Source organism: Chiloscyllium punctatum, chromosome 32, assembly GCF_047496795.1.
Source record: "Chiloscyllium punctatum isolate Juve2018m chromosome 32, sChiPun1.3, whole genome shotgun sequence".
Taxonomy (NCBI): domain Eukaryota; kingdom Metazoa; phylum Chordata; class Chondrichthyes; order Orectolobiformes; family Hemiscylliidae; genus Chiloscyllium; species Chiloscyllium punctatum.
The window spans coordinates 50,369,050-50,394,949 of NC_092770.1; the positions used below are offsets into that span (position 1 = coordinate 50,369,050).

At 39.3% G+C, this 25,900-nt stretch overlaps 1 protein-coding gene across 2 annotated transcripts in view; it reads right to left on the reverse strand.

Annotated features, from left to right (window-relative positions):
- Window positions 1–25,900, reverse strand: part of LOC140458159 (FYVE, RhoGEF and PH domain-containing protein 4-like) — a 257,059-nt gene that overhangs the window by 183,603 nt on the left and 47,556 nt on the right. For both annotated transcript variants that reach the window (XM_072552324.1, XM_072552327.1), the window contains one exon: window positions 19,915–19,953. In XM_072552324.1, the coding sequence (XP_072408425.1) occupies window positions 19,915–19,953 (39 nt within the window). Of the gene's footprint in view, window positions 1–19,914; window positions 19,954–25,900 lie in introns of those variants that run through there.

The following is a 25,900-nucleotide window of genomic DNA, read 5'->3' on the forward strand; positions in this document are numbered from 1 at the left end:
TCTCCTCTTGCTCAGTTTAAAATATAAGTGCCAAGAGGCTTAAAGCAGCAAGGCTAATTTAGAACTAGCAAAACTAGTTTGCACTTCAAGTCAAATTGTTCATGGATCCAAAGCCAAAAGGAAAACTAAAGTGCCGAATTAATGTCTGCTGTCAACTTATTCTAATGTTTGAGCAAACCTTAATTCTGATTGTTGAAAATCCTGTCGGAAACAACAAAGAACCTCATAGTCTAGCTAAAACCCCAATCCCACCTTTGCCTCTGTCTATATTGCTGCTGCTCCTTCTGGAGGTCCCTTGAAATGAGAAATACAGTTTGTGGCAATAACCTGACTGTGAAGTATTTAACATGGGGGAGGGGGTTGCTGCTAAACTGTAGCAACCACACAGTTCTAGTAGACCATGATACCCTCCTGATTTTAATGCCTGCCACAGGTGTACAAGAAGGATTTGCAAGTTGACAGTCAACCTATCATGAAACCACCTTCCGTGGCCATCAAGTTCCTTAAGTGGGGCTTTGACCCAGAGCTTCTGGCTCAGAAAGAGAAAATAATGCTGCTTGCTAAACCACAAGACCTCCAAATATTGTTACCATTGCAAAAGATATACTCTTATGAGCTTTGGTTGAAAAGTATCCTTAGAGGTAGTGAGGAAATGTTGGCAGCAGGTATGGTTCACAATCTTACTGCAGTCACTTATGCATTTTGAGTTTTCAAAACTTATAGGTGTTGTTGTGCAAGGGCATCAGCATCCTGGAGCAATCTTATCGTGATGCCGTAGAGCTGCAGATCATTGATCATAAATAGCATAGTGTGGAAGATGTCTGGAACTTGACACTAATGGAGACTACTTCACGGACATGAACCATGAAGATAGAATAGTCCTTCTCTGATGCAACTATAAGTCAGAGCCAGGTATATCTATGATTGCCATGTGCATCAGTATTTAGTATCATTATATCGTACGTAGTGTTACTTTGCATTCTAAGCCTGAAGACAGTTATTGATTTTGCTTTTACCTCGGTCAGTGCAGCGCGAAACCAAACTCGTAGCGTGCTACCTAGCTCATAGCGTATTATCATATGAAAAGACATATTATGAATTCACTACCTAGAAAACTGTGATAGCAGTGAAAGTCAAGAAACTGATTTGATATCATCTAGATAAGTGAAGAATGCAAAAAATAGTATTTTCAAGAAATCATCAGTGCAGCTTTAAGAGCAGACAGCAGCCAGAAAGAAAAACCACAGAGCCGAAGAGATGTGAATGTACGGAACACTCTTCGCCACACAAATCACCAGTACACTAAGTCTCAAAAACCTTTTACTGTCAATAATAGGGGAAAGAAGACTTTTAAAAAGCAGTGAAAGCAGCAAAAGCTCACAAGCGTTAACACTGATAAATTGAATTAAGTACCTGAGAATACAGGCCAATTGCTATCACCCAAAGCAGATCCAGTCTTTTGAAGGAAGTCATAGAAAAGGTTTCATTTCTGCCCAAAAACCCAAGCTATGGACCACAATTATGATTTTTTAAAAAATCATTCATGGGATGTGGGTTTCACAAGCCAGCATCACATTTTGTTGCTCATCCCTAATTGCCCAGAGTGCAGATAAGAGTCAAGCACATTGCTGTGGGTCTGGAGTCACATGTCAGCCATCAGATTTCCTTAGCTAAAAGACATTAGTGAACCAGATGGGTTTTTCCTGACAATTGACAATGGTTTCATGGTTATCATTAGACTCTTATTTCCAAATGATTATTAAATTCAAATTCCACTATTTGTCTTGGCAGGATTCTAACCCAAGTACTCAGAACATTACCTGAGTCTCTCGATTAGCAGTCAAATGATAATATTACTAGGCCATCTTCTATCCCTTAAGTGAGTTAATAAATTTCTGAACTGTTTCCTTATTGATGAAGCTAACAACAAGTTAAGATAATTCTTTAGTACAGGCTTAAAGAAAATTGATTAAAAAAGGAAAACATCTGAGAATAAAAAATTCATTATTACAACTCAAAGTATCAGAGGTTTTATCCATAAAGTTAGTGAAATCTGCAATATTTTGATGATTCGAATGACAAATTCAACATTTTATTCAACAACTAAGATACTTTATCAAGCTTATTCATTTAAATACAAAACAAATTGAATGAAAAATCTGAACACTTTGTTGAATTTGGCATGAAAATTATACTAGAAATTATCAGTACCAATGACATCATGTCAGATATTTATTATTAAATTAAGAAATTAATGAATCTTATTGACTGAAGCTATTTTGAGAAAGTTCAACCCACAGATATTTGAAGATCCCTTCAACCATCCTGGAACAAAAAGCTTACTTCACCTCAATGAAGAAACAATATTTGTAAAGGAAAATCAAATTTTACATTGAAAACATTTAAAACAGTTGAAATTTTAACAGCTTTCAGTTTTAGTACTAAAACAATAATATTTCCAACAACAAAGATTACAAAAAGGCAACTAAAAGTGTTTTGTACAACGAAATCAAAATTCTAACAATATTCTTCCAAATCAATAACTTCAATTGCCCATTAACAATCAAACAATGTAACAACATTCACTGGGACCAACCTTTCCAGGAGAGAAATTAAAGATATCAAATCTATTTCATAGATCAGCATATTCAAATGAGCAAGCACAATCCCTAAGATTACAAACAACTTTACCATTGGAACCAAATCAATTCAAACCATACTTGCCTCTTTAATGCTGAGGACAATAAAAGTTGAGCCTAAATTCTGCCCAAACTTCAAATGATTCAAGTATTGGCTTTTGTTAAAAAAAAATGCGGGCTTCACTGGCACTTGTTACATATAATTTCCCTTGAGAGAGTGATGGTGGGCAACCTCTTGAACTTCTGAAGTCTGTGTGGTGTAGGTAGATTCACAGTGCTGTTAGGGAGGGAATTCTAAGGTTTTGATCTATTTATAGTGAAATGTACAGGGATATCATTGCATGCCACAAAAGTCTGCTGCTTGAAAGCGAACTTGTACATAGTGATGTTCCATGCAGCAGCTGCCAGTGTCTGTCTGGATGACAGAGGTCAGGGTTTGGACGGTGCAGTTAAAAGGAGCTTGATGTGTTTAATGTGCATTAATGGGTGAAAGGAGTGAATGCTTAATGTGACCTTACAGTCTATTCAACCAAACTTAACTTGACAAGATCAGTTTCCATATTAGTATATAGCATCCAATTTCAGGATAGTTCCTTCACTTCTTCCTGGACATAACTGCAACCTGAGGTATCAAAGCATGGTTGCTGAGGAACTCAATGTTGGAAAAAACCATAAACAGTAGAATTCCAACAGCTTGAAACTAAATAGCAAAGAATATTTTTGTATTAACAGTCCTACTGACTTCTGATTACATTTTTAATAGCAGCATGAATTAGTAGTAGCAACAAGGAAAAAGAAAGCAATGGCATTAGGCTTAGAACTAGGCCATGAGATTTTCTGTTGTTTCCAAAAGAATCCTCAACAGCCAGATTCTGGGTTTGTTTGAAACTTTGAAGATGCTGACAGCTAGTCATAATTCAGTCCTTAGTTTCTTGTGACTTTTGGACTTACTAGCACCTTCCCTTTATGCAAAAAAACTTTTCTTTTAAATTTAGCCTGGCTACTTCCAACACATGGAAGTTTACATTTTGACATTTTTTTATGCTGCTTATCAGAGGAAATCAGTAACAAACATAACAGAGCTGGGAAGGAACATGAGCAGAATTTAATTTGATTTAATTTGATTTATTTATTGTCACATGTACCTAAGTACAGTGGAATGTTTTGTTTATAAGCAGTACAGGTAGATCATAGTAGGCAAAAACATACAGATTAAAGGGTAAAGAAAAACTTCAACAGAGGCATACAGGTTACATTGCACAGGGTGTGTGCTAGATGAGATCAACATTAGCAAGATCAGTGTTATTTGAAGTTAGAGAGTCCATGCATCAGCCTAATAACAGCCAGGAAGAAGCTATTCCTGGACCTGCTGGTGCATGTGTCCAACCTTCTGTATCTTCTACTGGAGTGTGATGGGTCTTTCATGACGTTGGCAGCCTTTCCGCGCTGTTAGCCATGTAAATGGAGTCCATGGATGGAAGGTTGGCTTCCATGATGGTCTTGGCTGTGCACATAACCTTCTGTAGTTTCTTACGGTTCTGGGCAGAGCAGTTGCTGTATCAGGCCATTATGCATTTGGAAAGTATGCTCTTAATGGTGTATCTGTAGAAGTTGGTGAGGATCCTTATAAACATGCCAAATTTCCCAAGCCAGCTGAGGAAGAAGAGGCATTGTTGTGCCGCCTTGACCGTCACATCTAAGTGGGAAATCCAGGACAGTTATCAGTTCTTGTCACTCCAAGGAATTTGACACTCTCCACCTTCTCAATCTCAGCTCCGTTGATGTAGATGAGGTCATGTTCTTCTCTTTTCTTTCCTAAGTCAATGATCAGTTCTTTATGTTGAGAGAGTGGTTGTTCTCATTGCACCACGTCACCAAGCCCCCTATCGCCTTTCTGTTGTTAGATATCCATCCTGCCATGGTGGTGTCATCAGTGAACTTGTAGATTGTAATGGGGATTTGCTTGTCAGCTGGGAAGCCAGCTGGAGCCCCACATCTCCTCCTCATACCCATCATATTAAAGGGCAGGGGGCACGTGGGATGGGAGGACTGCCTTCAATCAATATGAGTCAGAAATCCTTTCTCCTGAGCACTGCTAGTCAATCAGAATATGGAGCAGATAATTACAGGCAATACCACCAGGGAACCTACACATCAGAGACCCAGGATCAGCAAAAGATCCAGGCTACAGGATGGGAGAAGGCAGAATAGGAATCACTGACTGGGTTGGGCGGTGGGGGTCAAGAAGAAAAGGCTGACAGGGCCGGCTGTGAGTTGACCTCTGGTTTCTTAATGCCAGGTTCTTCAAAAGGCACTGGGCCCCAGACAATAAGGAAGACCCTTTGGAAGCCAGCAAGCAAACCTTACTGTCCTCCCCATTTGACAAATACCTATACTACTGTCTGAACACCAGCGCTGTCAGAATGAAACACTGATTTCTCACTTAAGGGTCTCAATTCATAGCAAAGCAGAAAGGCCACACATCAGTCTTGGTGCCTGGACCTGACTGGGGCAGAGCTGAAAGATAACATTGCACCCTTCCAATATGATTAAATACCCCTTTCTCTTCAACTCCATCTTGAGGGAGGTTGTTGAATTCTGCCCTGCTTGTACTATCTTTTCCATTTATTTGATCATGAGATCCATTAGGATTTTATTAAGTAAATATCACAATGCTTTGTGATTATAGTAGCATAATTGACAACACCCTGTGCAACCTTTCCAGGATGAGTGGTGGTAGAGGGTTCGTGATGGGGCAGGGGTAGGGAGTTGAGTTAAGTGGGGGTTAAAAAAGTGGAAGATCCTGTTCAGACTGTTGGCAAACACCCACTTCGGAGTTTAATGAGGCACACTGAGGATTCAGTGATACCCCTGCACTCCAGAGCCAGATCCTTATTTCAAAAATATTACTGTGGTGTTGTAACTAAATGTTCCCTAGATTTCAAGTGTTATTCCTACCCCCAGACTGATTGGTTTATATAGAAGCTGCTTGTAATTAGCCTAGTAGCCACCATCAACCAGGTTAACAGTGGATCCCCATGGCAATTCCCATCCAACATGAGTGTCAAATGACAACTGAAATTGCTGATAAATATGAAAAGGAATGTTTGAAATTAACTTGAATCAAGCTCAAATCCACCCATCTGTCTGCATGTAATCCAAATCCCTCTATTCCTTGTCTTTATGTGTCTGTCTACTGTATATGTCTATTAAATGTTGCTATTTTATGTATGAGTGATATGTTATTTACATACAATATTACATTATTAAGAGTTTGCTAACAAGATGCTTCTTTCCACTTACCACTCCTACGTAATTATCCATAATCCAGTATACCCAATCATTCAGACTCCAGTTCAGACAATGTCCAGAAACTGATGTACTGAACCATCCAAAAACACAACTGACTAGAAACCACTATATACAATTGACTAGAAACCGGTATACACAACCATTCAGAATCCAGTATATGCAACCGTCTAGAATCTGGTATACATGACTGTACAAAATTTGGTAAGAATAACTGCCCAAAATCCAGAACAATCAACCATTCAGAATGCAGTATATTCAACTATCCTTAATCTAGTATACACAACCATCCATAATCTAGCATACACAATCATCCAGAATCCAGTATACATGATCATTCAGACTCCGGTGTATATAGCTGTTCAGAATTTGGTAAGTACAAGTGTCCAGAATTTGGTGTCTCTAAACCTCAAGTATTGGTCTACTACAACTCTTCATCATTATTTCTCTTCCTGTTACTCCCTAATAGCAATTTAGCTCTTTTTTGTCTATTATATAGTGGTCTCTGGTGGTCTAAAATGGTAGTGTAAAACCAGTTTATTTCCAGTTTTTCTGTTAATATGTATTAAAGTATACCCTAAGAAACTGCATGATATTCCTTATTCTATTGTGATATACTTCAACATATAACAAGTAGGGTTTTGGGATTAGAGGAGCAAAGAGGATTAGGAATACAGAAAAAAAATCTAAGCAAGCACTAGAGCTCATTTTCCCTAGGATAGAATTGAAAACAAAATCAGTTATGTTAAAATTCGATGAGAATATAGCTAAGGAAAGAGTAGGTCAATGCAAGACAAAGGAGAGAATTTTTACACAGAGCCAGAGGAAGTGGGTGAGGTCCTAAGTGAGTATTTCACATCAGTAATTAAGGAGCAGGACATGGATGATGGTAAGATTAGGGAGACGTATGACGTAAAGACGAGGTGTTGGTGTCTTGAGAAATGTTAATGTAAATAGATATGTCAGACATAGACAGCAGAAATCGAGTGATTCACAAGAAGAGTATAAAAGCAGTAAGAGTATACTTAAGAGGGAAATCAGGAGGGCAAAAAGGGGACATGAGATAGCTTTAGCAAATAGGGTTAAGGAGAATTCAAAGGGATTTTACGAATACATTAAGGGCAAACGAGTAACTGGGGAGAGAATAGGACCCCTTAAAGATCAGCAAGGGAGCCTATGTGTGGAATGACAAAAGATGGGGGAGATACGAAATTAATATTTTGTATCAGTACTTACTGCAGAGGATATGGAAGATAGAGAATGCCTTAAAACATATGAGGGTGGGTAAATCACTGGAACCTGATCAGGTGTACCCTCATACTCTGTAGGCAGCTAGGGAAGTGATTGCTGGGACCCTTGCACGATAGCCTACGATAGCCACAGGTAAGGTGCCGAAAAATTGAAGGTTGGCTAACATGGTGCCACTATTTAAGAAAGGTGTCTAGACTGGTGAACCTGACATCAGTGGTGGGCAAGTTGCTGTGGGAATACTGAGAGACAGGATTTACATGTATTTGGAAAGGCAATAACTAATTAGGGATAGTCAACAGGGCCTTGTGTGTGGGAAATCATGTCTCACTAACTTGATCGAGTTTTTTGAAGAAGCAACAAAGAGGATTGATGAAGGCAGAGTGGTGGACGTAATCTATATGGACTTCAGTAAGGTGTTCGTCAAGGTTCCTCATGGAACAGCGCTCTGAAAACTTGTACTTCCAAATAAATCTGTTGGACTATAACCTGGTGTTGTATGATTTTTAACTTCTAAGGTAGAAGACAGAGGGTAATGGTGGAGGGTTGCTTTTCAGACTGGAGGCCTGTGACCAGTAGTATGTCACAAGATCAGTGCTGGGTCCACTGCTTTTCATCGTTTATATAAATGATTTGGATGTGATCATAGGAGGTATAGTTAGTAAGTTTGTAGATGACACTGAAATTGGAGGTAATTGGACAGCGAAGAAGGTTACCTCAGAGTACAATGGAACCGTGATTAGATGGGCCAATGGGCCGAGGAGTGGCAGATAGAGTTTAATTTTAAATAAATGTGAGGTGCTGCATTTTAGAAAGGCAAATCAGGGCAGGACTTATGCACTAAATGGTAAGGTCCTGGGAAGTGTTGCTGAACAAAGAGACCTTGGAGTGCAGGTTCATAGTTCCTTGAAAGTGGAGTCACAGGTAGATAGGTTAGTGAAGAAGGCGTTTGGTATGCTTTCCTTTATTGGTCAGAGCATTGCGTATAGGAGTTGGGAGGTCACATTGCAATGGAGCTGTTTTCCCTGGAGTGTCAGCGGCAGAAGGGTGACCTTGTAAAGGTTTATAAAATCATCAAGAGCATGGATAGGGTAAATAGACAAGGTCTTTTATCTGTGGTAGGGGAGTCCAAAACTAGAGGGCATAGGTGAGAGGGGAAAAATTTACAAGTTACTTAAGGGGCAACCTTTTCATACAGAGGGTAGTGCATGTTTGGAATGAGCTGCTAGAGGAAGTGGTGGAGGCTGATACAATTATGACATTTAAAAGGCATCTGGATGGGTACATGAATAAGAAGGATTTAGAAGGATATGGGCCAAATGCTGGTAAATGGGACTACATTTATTTCCGATATCTGGTAGGCATGGTCTGGTTCGAAGGGTGTGTTTCCGGGCTGTACATCTCTATGACTCTCTGACTCTGGGTAGATAAATCCCCAGAGCCTGATGGGATCTATTTCAAGATACTGAAGGAGGCATGGGAGGAGATTGTTGGGGCTTTAACAGAGATATTTGTGTCCTCAGGCATAGGTCCAGAAGACTGGAGAATAGCCAATGTTGTTTCTTTGTTTAAGAAGGGCAACAGAGATGATCCATGAAATTATAAGCTGGCAAGACATACATTATTGGAAAAGATTCTTAGGGACAGGATTTACTGGCATTTGGAAAGTCATGGATTTGTTGAGAATAGTCAGCATGGCTTTGTGTGGGGAAGAAGAGATTAAGAGATCCAGCACCACCTCCGTGTGCTAGCACAGCCCTTGGCCTCCTGGGGAAAAGGGTGTTCAAGGACAACAGCATCAGATCCGACTCTAAGCTCATGGTTTACAGATCTGTGGTGGTTCCCACCCTCTTATACAGCTCTGAGACATGGTCTACAGCAGATACCTCTAAGCACTGGAGCAGTACCGCAACACTACCTGTGTGAGATCCTGTGAATTCACTGGGAAGAAAGATACACCAACACCAGCATACTTGACCAGGCCAACATCCCCAGCATCAAGGCACTGACCACCCTTGATCGGCTATGATGGGCTGGTAACGTCGTCCCCATGACTGACACAGGACTCCCCAAGCAGGTGCTTTACCCCCAGCTCCGAAATGGCAGGTGAGTCCCAGATGGACAGAGGAAGTGCTTCAGTGATACCCTCAAGGCCTCACTGGTGAAGTGCAGCATTCCCAAAGATACCTGTGAATCACTGGCCTAAGATTGTCTGAAGTGGAGGAGGAGCATCTGGGCTGGTGTTGTGCACCTCGAGACTTGCTGTCACGAAAAAGTAGAAGCCAGGAGAAAATAGCATAAGGAGCGCACTCCCACATCAATACCCCACCCAACCCTTCCCATGACAACTTTCTAACCCAAGTATAACAGAGCCTGTGGTCACCTCATCAGACTGTACAGTCACCTACAGGCTCATCCTGAGAGTGGAAGACAGTCATCTTCGTCTATGAGGGACTGCCAATAATGTTGATGTATGGGGAAGGTCTTGTGTCACAAATTTGATGGAATTTTTTGACGAAGATGGGGATAGGGCAGTAAATGTTGTCTACATGAACTTTGCTAAAGCTTTTGAAACCTGAAAAATAGTTATACCCAAAACATTGACTTCTCCACCTTCTGATGCTGCCTGGCTTGCTGTGTTCTTCCAGTCTCTTGGATTCCTGCACCTGCAGTCTAACAAAGCACTTGATAAGGGTCATCATGGTAGGCAGGTCCAGAAGAAGAAGTCACAATGCATCCATGGTGATTTAGTAAGTGGGATACAAAATTGGCTTGGTCATAGAAGACAGAGGGTAGTTCTGAAGGAATAGTTTTACTGAGTAACTGGTATGTGACTAGTGGTATTTCACAAGGTTCTGTGCTGGGACCTCTATTGTCTATTATATATATAAATGATTTGGGTGAAAATGTACGTATCCGATTCATAAATTTGAGGATGGCTCGAAAATTGGTGGAGTGGTGGATTGTGAGAAAGGTTGTCAAAGGATACAGCTGGATATATAGTTCAGAAGTTGGACAGAGAAATGGCAGATAGAGTTTAATCTGGACAAGTTTGAGGTGATGCATTTTGGGAGTTCCAAAACAAGAGGAAAGTATACAGTAAATGGCAGAATCCTTAGGAGCATTAATATACGGAGAGATCTTGGGGTGCAAGTCCATGAGTATGGCAACACACGTGAATAAAGTGGTAAAGAAGGCATACAGCATGTTTCTCTTCATTAGTTAAGGCACTGAGTATAAAAGTTGACAAGTCATGTTTAAAGCTGTATAAAACTTTAGTTAGGCAACATTTAGAATACTGTCCGCAGTTCTGGTTGCCACACTATAGAGAGGACATGGAGGCTTTGGAGAAGATGTAAAACAGGTTTACAAGAATGTTGCCTGGAATGGAGTGTATTAGCTATAAGGAGAGGTTGGATAAACTTGGATTGTTTTTGATAGATTATCGGAGGTTGTGAGGTAGAAGTATATAAAATTATGAGAAGCATGGATAGGGTGGATAGCTGGAGTCTTTTTCCCATACTGGAAATGTCAAATACTAAGGATTATAATTTTAAACTGAGAGAGGAAAAATTTAAAGGAGCTGTGAAAGGCAAGTTTTTTTACACTGAGGGTGATAGGTGCCTGGAAAGCACTCCCAGGAGAGGTGGTAAAAGCAGATAAGATAGCAATATTTAAGAGGTATTTAGACAAACACATAAACAGGCAGGGAATAGAGTGCAGCTGGGTGGGGTAAATTTAGAAGAGGGTCATGATCAGCACAAACATGGTGGGCTGAACAACCTATTTCTGTGCTGTCCTGCTCTATGTTGTATATTCTTAATCTTGTACTGGATAAGTGGTGCTGGAAGAGCACAGCAGCATCCAACGAGCAGCAAAATCGACGTGTCGGGCAAAAGTGATGAAGGGCTTTTGCCTGAAACGTCGATTTCGCTGCTCGTTGGATGCTGCCTGAACTGCTGTGCTCTTCCAGCACCACTAATCCAGTATTTGGTTTTCAGCATCTGCAGTCATTGTTTTTACCTTATTCTTAATGTTGGTTAAACCATACTTCAAAGGCCAGTGTCTGTGGATGGGGTGATTACAGGGTCGGGGATGTGCTGGGGGATGTGGAGATGGGGGTGGGGTGTGTAGGTAGATCGGTGGGGATTGGATAGATTACAGCTGGTGCCTTGGAAAGTTACCTGAGCTTTTGATGTCAATTGTCCAAGATCAGAAGGACAAGTGGTGATTTGAAATTGCCAGGTACCTGTTCTGACTTTTAATGTTGCGTACTTTCAGCATTTGGTTTCCTCATGGCTTATGCGAGGATACAAGCTGCATTTATAGAGTTAAGAAGCGCAGGTAATGAGGCTGATAATAATCCCCCTTAATAGGTGTCTCATTGCTGTGTGGTGCAATGTAGTATTTGGATTTCCAGGAAACATTTGATAATGAGCAACATTAAAGGTTGTTGCACAAGTTAAGAGATCACTGCATTGGTAGTATTAGCATGGATTGTGGATTAGTTAATTCACAGAAGATAGAATTAGAATGAATGTGTCTTTTAAAAGCTCTGGAAAGACGTAACAAGCAGATGCCACAGGAATCAGTCTATTATTTCTTATGTACATTAATGACTTTGAGGACAGGGATAATGGGCACTATATCCAAATAGGTAAAAAATATACCAGCAATACAAAAATAATTGGGATGCTGAGAGCATAAAGAATCTGCAAGGAGCAGAGATAGTGACTGGGCAAAAACTTGACAGATGGAGTTTCATGTAGGAAAGTCTGAGGTAGGAATAATCAAAGATCAATCTATTAGTTAAAGGGAGAGAGACTCCAAAAATGTGCAACGGAGAGGAATCTGGGTGTGCCTGTGCCTGAAATACAAAAATTTAGCAAGCTAGTGCAGCAAGTAATTAAGAAAGCAAACAGAATGTTGGCCTTTATTGCTAGGAGATTGCTGTTTAAAAATAGGGAAATCTTTTTACAGCTCTGATGAACAGTCATCGAGACTTGAAACATTAGCTTGGTCTCTCTCCACGGATGCTGCTTGACCAGCTGTGATCTCCAGCATTTGTTTTCAGAAATATTTTTACAACTGTTCAAAATCAATAATACAGGCAATGGCTATGTTGGAAAATGTGTTGAAAAAGCCAGGTAACGTTTGCTATGCTATGAAAAGTGTGGAAATCATCCATTTGACTGTACTGTGTACTGTTTTGGTCCCCGTATTAGAGGCAGTTTAAAAGAGATTCAGAAGGCTGTTTCTGGGAATAAGGGATTATCTGACCCAGAATAACTAAACAAATTAGGCCTTTATTTATTAGAGCTTAGATTGGGGAGAGATCTTATTAAAACATAAAAGGTTCTGAAGTGGTACTGGTTAATAAGGAGACAATCATTTTATTGTGAAGGAATTCCTTCTCCAAGAGAGTGGTGAATGTCTGGAATTCTCCCAGAGGTTTGTGGAGGCTAGATCACCGAAAGTATTTAAAGTGGAGGTAGATAACACTTTTGAAATATTGGGGAGTTGAGGGCTTTGATGAACCTATATGAGAGAGGTGTTGAGGCTTTAGGCAGATCAGTTTAGAGAATGGCAAGGCAGGCTTGAAGGGGTCAAATGGCCTCCTCCTGCTCCTATTCTTCTATTTACCCTCCATTTGCCCAATTTTATTGTTCAGAGGCAGATCCAACACTCCTTCCTCATTGGACTCAAGACATACTGATTGAGAAAGTTCTCTTGTATACACAATAGCAATTTGTCACCTTTGCTAGCCTTGGCAATATACTTTCCCCAGTCTATATTTAGGTTATTGAAGTCACCTCGTATTTCTATGCTATTTCTGTTGCATGCTTTGCAACTCACCAAAAAAAACACTCTTCTCCTTCTTACTTTTTGAAGTTCTATTATAAAGTTCTTAGTAGTGCAATAGGCTGCCATCCTTAATTTAAGCCAAAGTAGATTCAATCCAAAACCATCTAGTATATCCACTCTATTTAGAACTGTAACATTATCCTTACTTAATCCAATCCTGCTCCATCCCACTCCGGTTATTTCCTTCTTTACCATTCCTCAGTATCTGTTATATTCAGAAGAAAATATTAAAGATGCACATGCAGCCGTGCCCAACTGGTCTGCCAAGTCAGTCAATCAACTAATCTCTAAATCACTGAGATCTTGATCAATGAACCATTTTGCATTGTACTGTAAAACTCAGCACCGACATCTGAGACCCTGACCAATGAGAGAGACCTCTAAATCTATATTGATGAGCTTTAATGTCATCAGCTGTAGGTTCTATTGAATACTTTGTGATTTAATATCTCATTTGGAAACAATTCGGTATCATACAAACGGTTTTACCTAATCCTGTATTCTGTTTGGACAATCATTGATACAAAATCTACTCGGCAATATTAGTTCTCCTGCAATTTCATCCCAATGTGATTATTTATTCTCCCTACTTTTTAATCATACAGTATCTTAATATTACTTTTATTTGTAGCTTTAACGGTTTTTAATCTTGTTGCTTTAAGCTCTTTCCCAAATACAACGTTACTTCCTCAATGCAGCACTGCATTTTATTTTCCTTGCCTTAGAAATTTTTAAATTGTTAAGTACAGCTGTTTTGGTTTAATTTCCTTCTTTTGAAGGTTTATATTCTGTAATCCCTCTCAGTACTGCTTACAAGGAGTTTTTTCATGGTTGTGTGGTCAAAATGGAAATTTCCCACCTTCATCAGCCAAAATCGGGTTTTTCTGCATTTCTGCAATTATAATGGGTGATTACTGATCTTTGACTGCCTAAAAAACAACACCCAACATTTTCCCCAACTTTCCAAATAAAACTTTGTGCCTTTGGTCTTAATAAAACTCTTCCCACCTTAACTGTGGTTTAGTTATTAACCTCCTATTCTAATCACCATCTCAACAGCATTCTTACCATCTTCTTCTGTCAAACTCTTCCTAGTTAGGCTTTTCAATTGCCCTTTGTCACCATAGTTCTGGTTTACAACATTACCAATGCTGAAATTTCAGTCTGAATTATTTTTATGGCTTTGACTTCCTGACTGTAGCCATGCCTTGTGACATTTGTTCGCTATGGCAGTAATGATTTTTGTGAACTGGAAGTATTCCTTTTAAGTGTGAGGTAGAAGCTAGTCATATTGCACATTTCACCAGAAAGCAAGGATGCATAAGGACATTCCTGATTAGAGATTCAGCTCGGAAGCAAACACGCATTGGAACTGTATGAGTAAAGTTGAAAATCCCTGTTGAGCAAGGAGAAACCTTTAAATTAGTGACACAGAATGGACAAAGAATCCCAGAAACTATCCTTCTCTTACCAGGTCTGAAGTAAAGGCTTTCACATTAAGTGCCTTGTTGATCTTTCCATGAGTCTGCAGACTACTGGACTGTTCAGTTGCTGTAGCTGATATCAGACTTTATCCATTCAGCTATGGTGCTCCTACTGCCACTGTTTTGTATATGTTTTAATGCCACCCACTACCAACTTGTGATTGGGGTAGTTTGATTCCACTATTGCTCTTTCATTGACTGCATGGATCTACTTGGTTTGCAGTGGCAGAGGAAAACTACTGGTGAGTTTTTACAAGATTCTCTCTTAGCCAAAAATGTAGGCTTTTAACTGATAGCAATTAGATACAAGTTGCATTAATAAGACAAACATTGTTACTAAGACTTCAGGTCTGTCGTTTTCGAGATGTTCTGCCTTTCCCCACCCAAGTACTAATGACATCATATGAATGGGTGGAGCTTAAGGCAAGCTCAGCATTAAACCTTTCACTAACCATCAATCAACAGCAAGATCTTCCACATACCATGCCTGCCAACTACTGAAGCTCTATGTTAATATTAACCCCATTGTAGATTCAGCATTTTCTAATTTCACATTAGATTACCTGAAAAAGCAGTTTCTTTCTCTCTTTTACAAGATATCCAACCTTTTTTCCCATACTTTTACTTGTATAGGTCTCTACCATAGATTTTCATCTCCTTAGCTATTTGAACACTCCTTTGTTCTTTTAGTCTTTTCCCTGGGACATTGAAATGATAAGATCAGTTTCAGTTTCCAGCAAGTTTTGGCTCGTCTGGAAGGTGAGGTTGGTTAGGGGGAGGGAGGGGTGAATGCACAATGCCTTAATTATTCAAGATTTTGAAATTGATAGAGAGATCAACATTCTCAAATGCCACAGATTGATTGCTTTAAAAGTAGTTATTTTAGTTCTAATGATAATTTGGACTTGATTGAGGCATACTTATATATGTTATTTTCAGCTGGATTACAGCCTTAAAAGTTACTTCCAGTTATCCATTACTTACACAAGCGACATGTTCCATGTGAGACAGAAGACTATTAAGTACCAGTCTTTTACCACATGCTAACTAATTTTAGTAAGCATATTTTAGACTCGATTATAAACTTTTTATAAATGTTTTAAATCAAGATGATCAGCCCTAATTACAGTGTGGTAATGTGCCAAGAAACCGTACCACAAATGTTAGGTCTGGGCTTAAATCCTACAATTTCCCAGATAATTTCCAGCAAAGACTTTGTAAATTCTACAGAGTGGAGAAGTCAAACGATAAAATCACTGTCTCATCTAACTACAAAACTAAATCTGGTGACTTTTATTTATCTCATAAGACTGTGATTTAAAGCTGTTTATGTTGAAATGAAGAATATGTGTTCCACTGAAATGGTAGAGATGAGCAAGGAGAAACCTTTAAATTAGCGACACAGAATGGACAAAGAAACCCAGAAACTTATGACAATTAAATTGAGGAAGAAGGAAACGTCAGGGGTAAATCTTCTCTTCAGCATGGACTTTGGGCAGCTCATTGGCTAGCAGCGAACCCACTGGCTACTCCACTAACTTATGAGAGACTGCCCTTATTAATGTTTGATTGGTGGCTAGGTGGAAGTGGGGCAATGACAGTGATCCAGGGCATCCAGACAACAGTAATACTGTGACTCAGTCAACCTCCAGATATGTCTTTTGGTGTGGTGGGGAAGCAGGGTGGGGGTTGGACAGATTTGGATGAGCAGCAGCCAGGGAGTATTCTTGTTTTGAGAAGCTAATAGGAGTGATCCACAGATGATGGTCACAGTGGCACCAGAAGCAAAATAATAAATTCATTCTTTCAATTCTGGGGCACTAATTTCCCACTTACACTATCTCAAACTGACCCCCAATTAATGATGGTATGGGAGTACCAATTAAACTTTAAACTATTTTTAGTTTTCACTTTCCCAATTTAACTCTGCCTCCGTTCTTGAAAGTACTCTGCGCCTTTGAGGTGAATTCACAGAGACATTACACCTCTTCCAACTCCCTGCCCTGTAAGGGATGCTCTTCTCCAACCCTGCTAACTCATGCTGGTGCTCATTGGTCTTTTCATCTGGCAATCCTCCCCTTGCCAATCTTTTTTGAAGTTGGTATTTCCCGTCCACTCTCTCATTTTATTCCAGGAGCCCTGACCTGATGCACCATGTGCAGCAACTCCACAACAGAGGAAATGCTCCGAGGTGTCAGGAAGGAGAAAGTGTTCCAATTTTAGCCTTTTAATAGATTTATTTGAATGCAGAATTTGAGGACCCAATATGTTTTCTTCATTCCTATCAGAATACTTTAATAAATCAGTTTATTGAGAAGGTCCCATTATAAATATAGACATGTTGAAGTGCCTGTACCTAACTGATGATTTTGGTAAGCAAAATAGTTAACAGTAACTAAAATGTGGCAGACAGTGTAAAATATAAGAAAGATCTTTTCAAGTTCAACCTTATTTTTTGGAAACCCATGTTCTTCTTAAGTCTCAACATACTAACATTAATGTCAACTATTTTGAGTTCATTTGTGAGGTTGTTCAGGGGTTGTAAAGTTTTATTTGATGTAGGATGAATTAATCCACTCTGCCATACTTCTTTTCTGAGGCAAATTTCAGCAGGTGCTGGTATCCTGAATCTCGGTGGATTGCCAGCTCACCACAACTAAGCTGCTCCTCCTATCTTGATGAGAGGAACTGCAAATGTTGATGCTCTTTATGAATTATGTGGTTGCCAAACAGACATCTCACAAATAATAATAGGTTTCAACATTTTACTCATTCCTTGTTACCAAATTAAGTCTTAAAACTATCCAATTCCCAACCTCCTGCCCTTAATCCACCATGCTACAAATGTTCACTAATCAAGCATTCTACAAATTTTTCTTGAAGATTATTATATAACCTACTTCTTCCACCCTTTCAAGCAGTGTCTACAATGTCATAACCTGCTGTGAAACAAAATTCTCCTACCTCACATCTGGTTCTTTTGATAAGTACCTTGAATTTAGGTTTTTTTTGTTTACCCAAATTATTTCTCCTTATTTACTCTCTACATTTATGATTTTGAGCACCTCTATTAAATCTCCCTGAACCTTCTCTGTTCTAAGCAGAACTATCCTAGTTTCTCTAATTTTATCGCATTTTTTTAAAAACGTGCTGCAGGATTTCAGTTAACATTTCGTCAACATATTCTGTCACCTTCACTGCCAGGTACAGATCTCTTTCCCTATACCCATTATAAAATTGTACCATTTAGTTACATTGCCCTTCCTCATTCTTCTTGCCTAAAAGTATGACTTCATATCCTTTGGCATTAAATTACATCCACTATGCATCTGCTCATTTAAAGGATTCTGTTTATGACAATGAAAACCTTGGCAAAACCTTTTCTTGCAGTCACAGCATGTAACTGCATGACTTGCATCAATATGTCAAAAGGCCAGCTCTTCTAATTCTAGTCCCTCAATAAAATTGAGAAGTCTGTAACCATATGTAAACATTATTTGCCACATTTCTAAGTATTGTGACATCTTCAAATTTTGAAATATGCTCTAAAACCCATGTCCAAACTATATATATAATATGAGACTGTGGAATCCTACAAGGCACTAAAAAAAGCCTAACGATACAAGCAACATATTATACACCAAGTCAGTTATTTTACAAAAAATATATGTGTCAGAACTTGCCCTGAGCTATAGTATCCTCCTTTGCATTATAGCTGTACCTTTTAAAAACATCTTATATACAAGTTAATTTATATTGTTAAAATATGTTTCAAAACTATAGAAGTGGAGTCACAGGTAGATAGGATAGTGAAGAAGGCATTTGGTATGCTTTCCTTTATTGGTCAGAGTATTGAGTACAGGAGTTAGGAGGTCATGTTGCGACTGTACAGGACATTGGTTAGGCCACTGTTGGAATATTGCATGCAATTCTGGTCTACCTCCTATCAGAAAGATGTTGTGAAACTTGAAAGGGTTCAGAAAAGATTTACAAGGATGTTGCCAGGGTTGGAGGATTTGAGCTATAGGGAGAGGCTGAACAGGCTGGGGCGTTTTCCCTGGAGCCTCGGAGGCTGAGGGGTGACCTTATAGAGGTTTACAAAATTATGAGGGACATGGATAGGATAAATAGACAAAGTCTTTTCCCTGGGGCCAGGGAGACCAGAACTAGAGGGCATAGGTTTAGGGTGAGAGGGAAAAGATATAAAAAGGACCCAAGGGGCAACGTTTTCACGCAGAGGGCGGTACATGTATGGAATGAGCTGCCAGAGGAAGTGGTGAAGGCTGGTACAGTTGCAACATTTAAAAGGCATTTGGATGGGTACATGAATAGGAAGGGTTTGGAGGGATATGGGGTGGGTGCTGGTAGGTGGGACTAGATTGGGTTGGGATATCTGGTCGGCATGGATGGGTTAGACCGAAGGGTGTGTTTCCATGCTGTACATCTGTATGACTCTATAACTCTATAATTGAAGGAGAAGAGTTAGTAGAACCAATTGATTGGTATGTTGATGCAAGTCATGCTTTTATATCAAGTGATTGTCAAAAGGTTTTACAAGCACTTCCTTGTCATAAAATTGTACCCTTTACATTTTGGGCCTTTAAACATGATTAATTTATGACCGATATGGTTATCCTTCAAACTAGACCTTTGCGAGAAGATATACAAATAAAGCAATATAACAGATTTCTAAGTATACAAACATCTTATTGCCTTGACAATTTGTTCTTTAACATTTTTCTTTGCATATATTTATAGTAGTTTAATTATATTCACCAATTCTATTCAGATTTAGTGAAGCGTGTAGGCTTAACTTGTTTGGTATTGTGTCATATAAAAACAGGGAGTTAGGTCTAAACTTTTCACCTTAAATTTAACAAATATGGAATATATCAAAAGGAATTGCCATTTCACTAGACTGTCTGTATGTGATTTGAAGAGATAATCACATGTGTTTCTGAATGAGAAGGGATGGAATAATAAGGAGAGAATGTTCTTGTTTCTAAAAGCATTTATATATTAGGAATCATATTACTTGAAAACAAAACAGCAGGAAACACTAGTGTGCATGTGAAGAACTTATCTACTGATTCATACATTATTTGATTCAGTCATTTTTCATAGTTTGGGACTATATATGTTATAATGTAATTTCTGTTCTCTGACCATAGGCATGCAAGTGTGCATCCAAATATCAGATAATTAATTTTTTTTTTGTTCTCAACATTGCATTTGCCTTCCCACTTTATGTTGCCAAATTGTCACAATCTGTTAAATTCCATTTATATTATTACAATATTAAGAAATCTGAAGAAGTCATTAAATATGTTCCACAAGTCATGTTATTGTAAATCTGGTTTGTTTTATACCTGTTTTCTTTGACTGAAAAGCGAGTGTTCTTTCTCCATCTAGAATAAACAGAAACAGGTTTGAAATCAAGAAAGTTGAATATTTTAAGAAGAAATACTTCCAATTATGTTATACTGTTACATTATAACATTATAATATGTTATTTTACCGTTTTATTCATTAAAAGTCAAAAACTATATTATTCTGCACATTTACACATAACAAGGATCACTCACTACTAAATTATTCTTCAGTGAGGAGATGCTGAAATACTCATAATAAAGGTGGTGGGATTTAAATTTAATAAATTTATTTTTAAACATACTTAAATAAAAGCTAGTCTTATCAATAGTGACCAAGAAATCATCATCAATTCTCATAAAAGCCCATAATGTCACTTAGAAAAAGGATTCCACACCACCTGTGTAGTTGATTCTTAACTGCCCTCAAAGGGGGCAAGAAAGGTGAGAGATGTCTACATCCCATGACATAACGTTTAGAAGTCTGTGCACTGAACTAACTATGTTACTACATCACATGGACAGATCTGGAGTAATATACCCAATGTCCGCTCCAATATTGATATCTAAAAGTATGATTATTTCAGATTTTCACAATCTATAAGAAATAAAATTGTGACAGCAATAAAGGACATGACTGCATTATAGGCAGTTGATTGAATGTTCACCTGAACGTGATTGGATACAAAATTTAAAAACACATACCAACAGATTTAAGAATAGCTTCTTCCCTGTTGTTATCAGACTTATGAATGGACCTCTCATATTTTAGAATTGATCTTTCTCTGAATCTTCTCTGTAACTGTAACACTATATTCTGCATTTTGTTCAATTGCTCTGATGTATGACTTGTCTGGTTAGCACACAAACCCATATTTTTCACTGTCTCTTGGCATATGTGACAATAATAAATGAAATCAAATCAAGTGGTCAGAACATTGAGTATAGGAGTTGGGAGGTCATGTTATGGCTGTACAGGATGTTGGTTAGGCCACTTTTGGAATATTGTATGCAATTCTGGTCTCCTTCTTATTGGAAGGATGTTGTGAAATTTGAAAGGGTTCAAAAAGGATTTACAAGGATGGTGCCAGGGTTGGAGGATTTGAGCTATAGGGAGAGGTTCAATAGGCTGGGGCTGTTTTCCCTGGAGCATCAGAGGCTGAGGGGTGACCTTAGAGAGGTTTATAAAATCATCAAGAGCATGGATAGGATAAATAGACAAAGTCTTTTCCCTGGGGTGAGGGAGTCCAGAATTAGAGGGCATAGGTTTAGGGCAAGAGGGGAAGGATATAAAAGAGACCTAAGGGGCAACTTTTTCACGCAGAGAGTGGTGTGTGTATGGAATGAACTGCCAGAGGAAGTGGTGGAGGCTAGTACAATTGCAACATTTAAAAGGCATCTGGATGGGTACATGAATAGGAAGGGGTTAGAGAGCTATGGGCCGGGTGCTGGCAAGTGGGACTGGATTAGCTTGGGATAAAAATGAGGTAAAAACAATGACTGCAGATGCTGGAAACCAGATTCCACCTGATGAATGGCTTTTGCCCGAAACGTCAATTTTGAAGCTGCCCAAACTGCTGTGCTCTTCCAGCATCACTAATCCAGATCCTAGCTTGGGATATCTGGTCATCATGGACAAGTTGGACAGCAGGGTCTATTTCTGTGCTGTACATCTCTATGACTCTATGACTCTAAATCAAAAGATTGAGTAAGTTAGGCCTATACTCATTGGAGTTTAGAACAATGAACAAACAAGATTCTGAGAGGACTTGATAAGGTTGCTGCTAAAGAGTTGATTCCCCTTATAGGGTGACCAGGAAAGGGGACACAGGTTAAAATTAGGTGGGCAGATCCTGATAGGAAGTATATGGGTAAGAAGTGTGTCGTGAGAAGTTGAGTGAAGTCCATCTCAACATGGGGACCAACTTGCTGTATCTTTTAGCCATGTTCTGGGCATCAATGTGAGATTCTTGCTACAGAGCTACATGTTGCCTACATATGGGAATTGATCATTGCTTAAGGGTCTTCCTACTGGCACATCCCACCTCATTAATGTGCAGCTTCCCATCCTGCTCCCTGCTGCAAACAAACTTGACACTGAGAACTCTTGACACGGAAGTCAGAGTATCTGGCAATTTCAACTCACTGCCTGATTTAGGAGATCTTCATACTGGACACCAGAAACCTACATTGCAGGGCATGTTCCATGCTCCCCGGCCATTGCACCTCCAATTCACAGACATTGGCATCCAATATGTGCCAGACTCTGAGAATTCTCATGGCACATCATCAATCTACTTTCTGAAATTCAACCTCAGCGTGCATCAGTAATTATTATTGTAACGCTCCCTATTGAGCTTAGGGATATGCACCCAGTTCATGGGCTGGACCAGGCTCTGATTCTGGGCTGGTTTTCTTCTTTTGGTTTTTCTCTTGCTCTCAGTGCTCACTTGCTTTGAGCCTACATTAATGCTGAGAACATCCATGCTGTGCCATTTGTTTTTGTATCTTTCCCATCAGCCAGAGATACCAAGGCTTATAGTCCTGCTATATTACTTAGCACAAAGCCAACTTGTCATGGTTGTCAGCAGGCCTCAGTCAAGAGAAATAAACTAGTCAGGATATCCCAGACAGAGATCTAAGGCACTCTCCAGATCCAGTCAAGGGGCTTGGGCTGCGTCAGTCAATCATTCGGAGCAGTTAGAATCAGAATCATCTCCTCATAAGAAGTGAGGATCCAAATGTCGGGCAGCCCACCACATGACTTGACCCTTTCTGACCTATCTGGACTGTTTCCCTCCTGAAATAGAGAGAGGCAGGTAATAAAGAAGTTGCAAGCTGTTATTTTTGGCGCACATAGGAAGATGTTCTGAGCAAGTGCACAGACAACATAGAGGGAATGCAAAGTTAATGCTGTCAGGGATGGGGTGAGTGACAGTGAGTGGGGAAGATGTTGTATGTAATAGAAAGAGTAGTAGAGCATGAGCCTTGATGGGATGTTTGTGCAGAAGGAGAGATAGAGTGAGTTTGAGGTAGAGAGTGGCACTTATTCTGGTGAAGTGGAGAAGATCATTGACCTTCTTCCCACATTGTTGTGCACTTCTCCTGATGGCTGGAACCCTACTGACCCAGATGGCAATCTCAGATCAGCCTGGCATGATCTGGTTTTGTGGCCTCCACTGCTGATACTGGGCCAAGAGAACATCCTACATCTGCACCACGCTGTCCCTGCCACAAAGCAGGGTACCAATTTCTCCTTGCCTGCCAGATCCAGGGCAAGGATCAGAACCCTGTGCAAGGCAGCTCCAGATTAACAGTACCTGTCCAAGTGCACAACAGGATTTTAAAGATTGTGCTGATGCCAGAGATGCCAGTCCATTCTGGGATATCCCAGCAGTGATGAGTTGTTCCAGGTACTGGTAGGGTTAGAATCTAATGAGTAGTGTGTCTTAGTGGTAGGGTAGGTATTTAATGAAGTGAGTTTGGTAAGGCATGGTGAGTGGAGCCAGATTTGATCTTAGCCATTGTGCACTCTTATTTATTTAGCATGTGTTTGTTAGTAAAAGGCAAGACATTTTTATGGATTTAACACTGATTTAGAATAAGGAAAGAAAACAATTTGAATTAATGTCAGAGAGAGAAACAAAACTGAATAAAGTAAAGGAGCAAAGGGTTATGTGGGAAAAGATAAGTAGAATAGAGGATTATCAGATCAGACATGATCACATTGAATTATGGAGCAGATTCAATGGACTAAATGGTCTGCTGTGCTCCAACATCTTACAGTCTCATGATCTTAAGCTTGTTCCATCATTCAATACATTTATAGCTGATCTGATTGGGTCCTTAATTCCACTTTTGACTCCATTGTCAAACAAAAAAATCAGTCTAATTCAGTATTGAATATATTTAGTGATGCAGCTTCTACTGCTCTCTGAGAAAGAGAACTCCCTCCTCTGCTCTCTGGCCTTCAGTTCCAGGGCATTTGTCAGCCTTCAGTCCCATTATTTTTCCCAGTATACTTTCAATCTAGTAATTGTGATTGTTTTAAGTTCCTCTCTCCCTTTGACCTCTTGATTTTCTATCATTTCTGGGATGATTTTTGTGCCTTCTACTCTGAAAACAGACAAAATACTTATTCAAAGCCTCTGCTGTGCCATTGTTTCACATTACTAGTTTCTAGTTTCATCCTCTGTTAGACAAAAAGACACTGACACTACACCACTACTCTTGTCTAGTATTTTTCTTGCTTGTTTTCACACCTACTCCAATTTCCCTCTGTTGTTTTTTAGTTTCTAAATCTTCCCAATTTTTTTTTGACCTGCTGCTGAACTGTGTGGCACAGTGGCTCAGTGGTCAGCACTGCTGCCTCAGAGTGCCAGGGACCTGGATTTGATTCCAGCCTCAAGTGACTATCTGTGTAGAGTTTGTACATTCTCCCTGTATCTGTGTAGGTTTCCTCTCACAATCCAAAGATGCATAGGTTAGGTGAATTGGCCATGCTAAATTGCCCATAGAGTTCAGGGATGTGTAGGTTAGGTGCATTAGTCAGGGGGAAATGTAAAGTAATAGAGTAGGGGAATGGGTCTGGGTGGGATACTTTTCAGAGGGTCGGTGTGGATTTGTTGGACCAAATGGCCTATTTCCATAATGTACGGATTCTATGAAATTTGCAGCATGACCTATCCTTTCTTTCAATTTAACACTATTAAGTTCCTTAGTTAGTCATAGTTGGTGCCATTTTTCACTGTCTTTCTCAATTGAGTATAATTTTATTCTAGTTATGAAATGTCTCATTAAATATTTTTCACTGTTTCTCTATTATTTTAATATTTTAACTTATTTTCCCTGGACATTTTAGCAAACTCTGTATTCACACCCTGGTAATGTCTTTCAGTTTACAATCCGATAAACTAATTTCAAACCCAATTTTTCACCTTCAAAATGAATGTGAAATTCTATCATATTGTGATTGCTGTTACTTACAGGATACTTTAGTATAAGGTCATATATTAATCCTGTATAATAGTGTCAGGTCTAAAACAGTCTGTGAGGTTCTAGTACAAGAAACTGTCCTGAATATTTACAAATTTGATTGGTCTAATCCATATGAAGGTCAAATTCCCACATGATTATTGCAGTACTCTTATGAAAAGCTGCCATTTTTTCTTATTTTATATGCAGCATAAATACTTTCAGGAGCCCTATAAACCACCTCCAACAGTGATTCTTTCCTTTACTATTACTTATCTCCATCCAAATTAATTGTATATTTTGATTCTCTGAACTAAGGTAATTTCTCACGCTAATACAGATTTAAGCCATGATTAACAGAGCTAACCTATATCCTTTTCCTCTTTTCCCGTTCTTCAAAATACCAAATAGCTTTGATTGTTCCGATCCCAGTGATGGTAACCTAGCAACCATGTCACCAATAGTTATTAAATCACACTTGTTTTGATTTGTGTTATCAATTCACGCTTTATGCACTCACACAAAAAAGCCCTTTCTTCTGTATTTTAAATATTTTTCCCTACTGTAACTTTATTTGCTGGTGCACTCTTATCTTCCTACACTCTGATCATTCTCACTCTAGTTATCATTGCTGCCCAGTTCTGTGTCTTTGTCCTTTCTGTTTATCAAATCTCCCCTTTTATGGACATTCTCCAGAGCACTTCCCCCACTCCCCACCCCATAACTCCCATGAAATTCTATATCTGGCTCCCTCCATGTTAATGCTGGCTCCAGATTAATGGGTTTACTTGCTGTTACTCAAATTCCAGATTTCACTTCATTTCCTTCCGGAACAAACTTAGACTTTGCAACATCCCCTTTGCTATTAATACCAGCAGTGTTCATCCACAACACAGTGAGTTGGACCAGAATACTAATTGGTCTCAATGGGGACTAGAATTTGTCTGGAATGCATAATTTGATTTTGTTGCTATAGAATTATACTGTAGCTGCTGCTACAGTTAAAGCATAC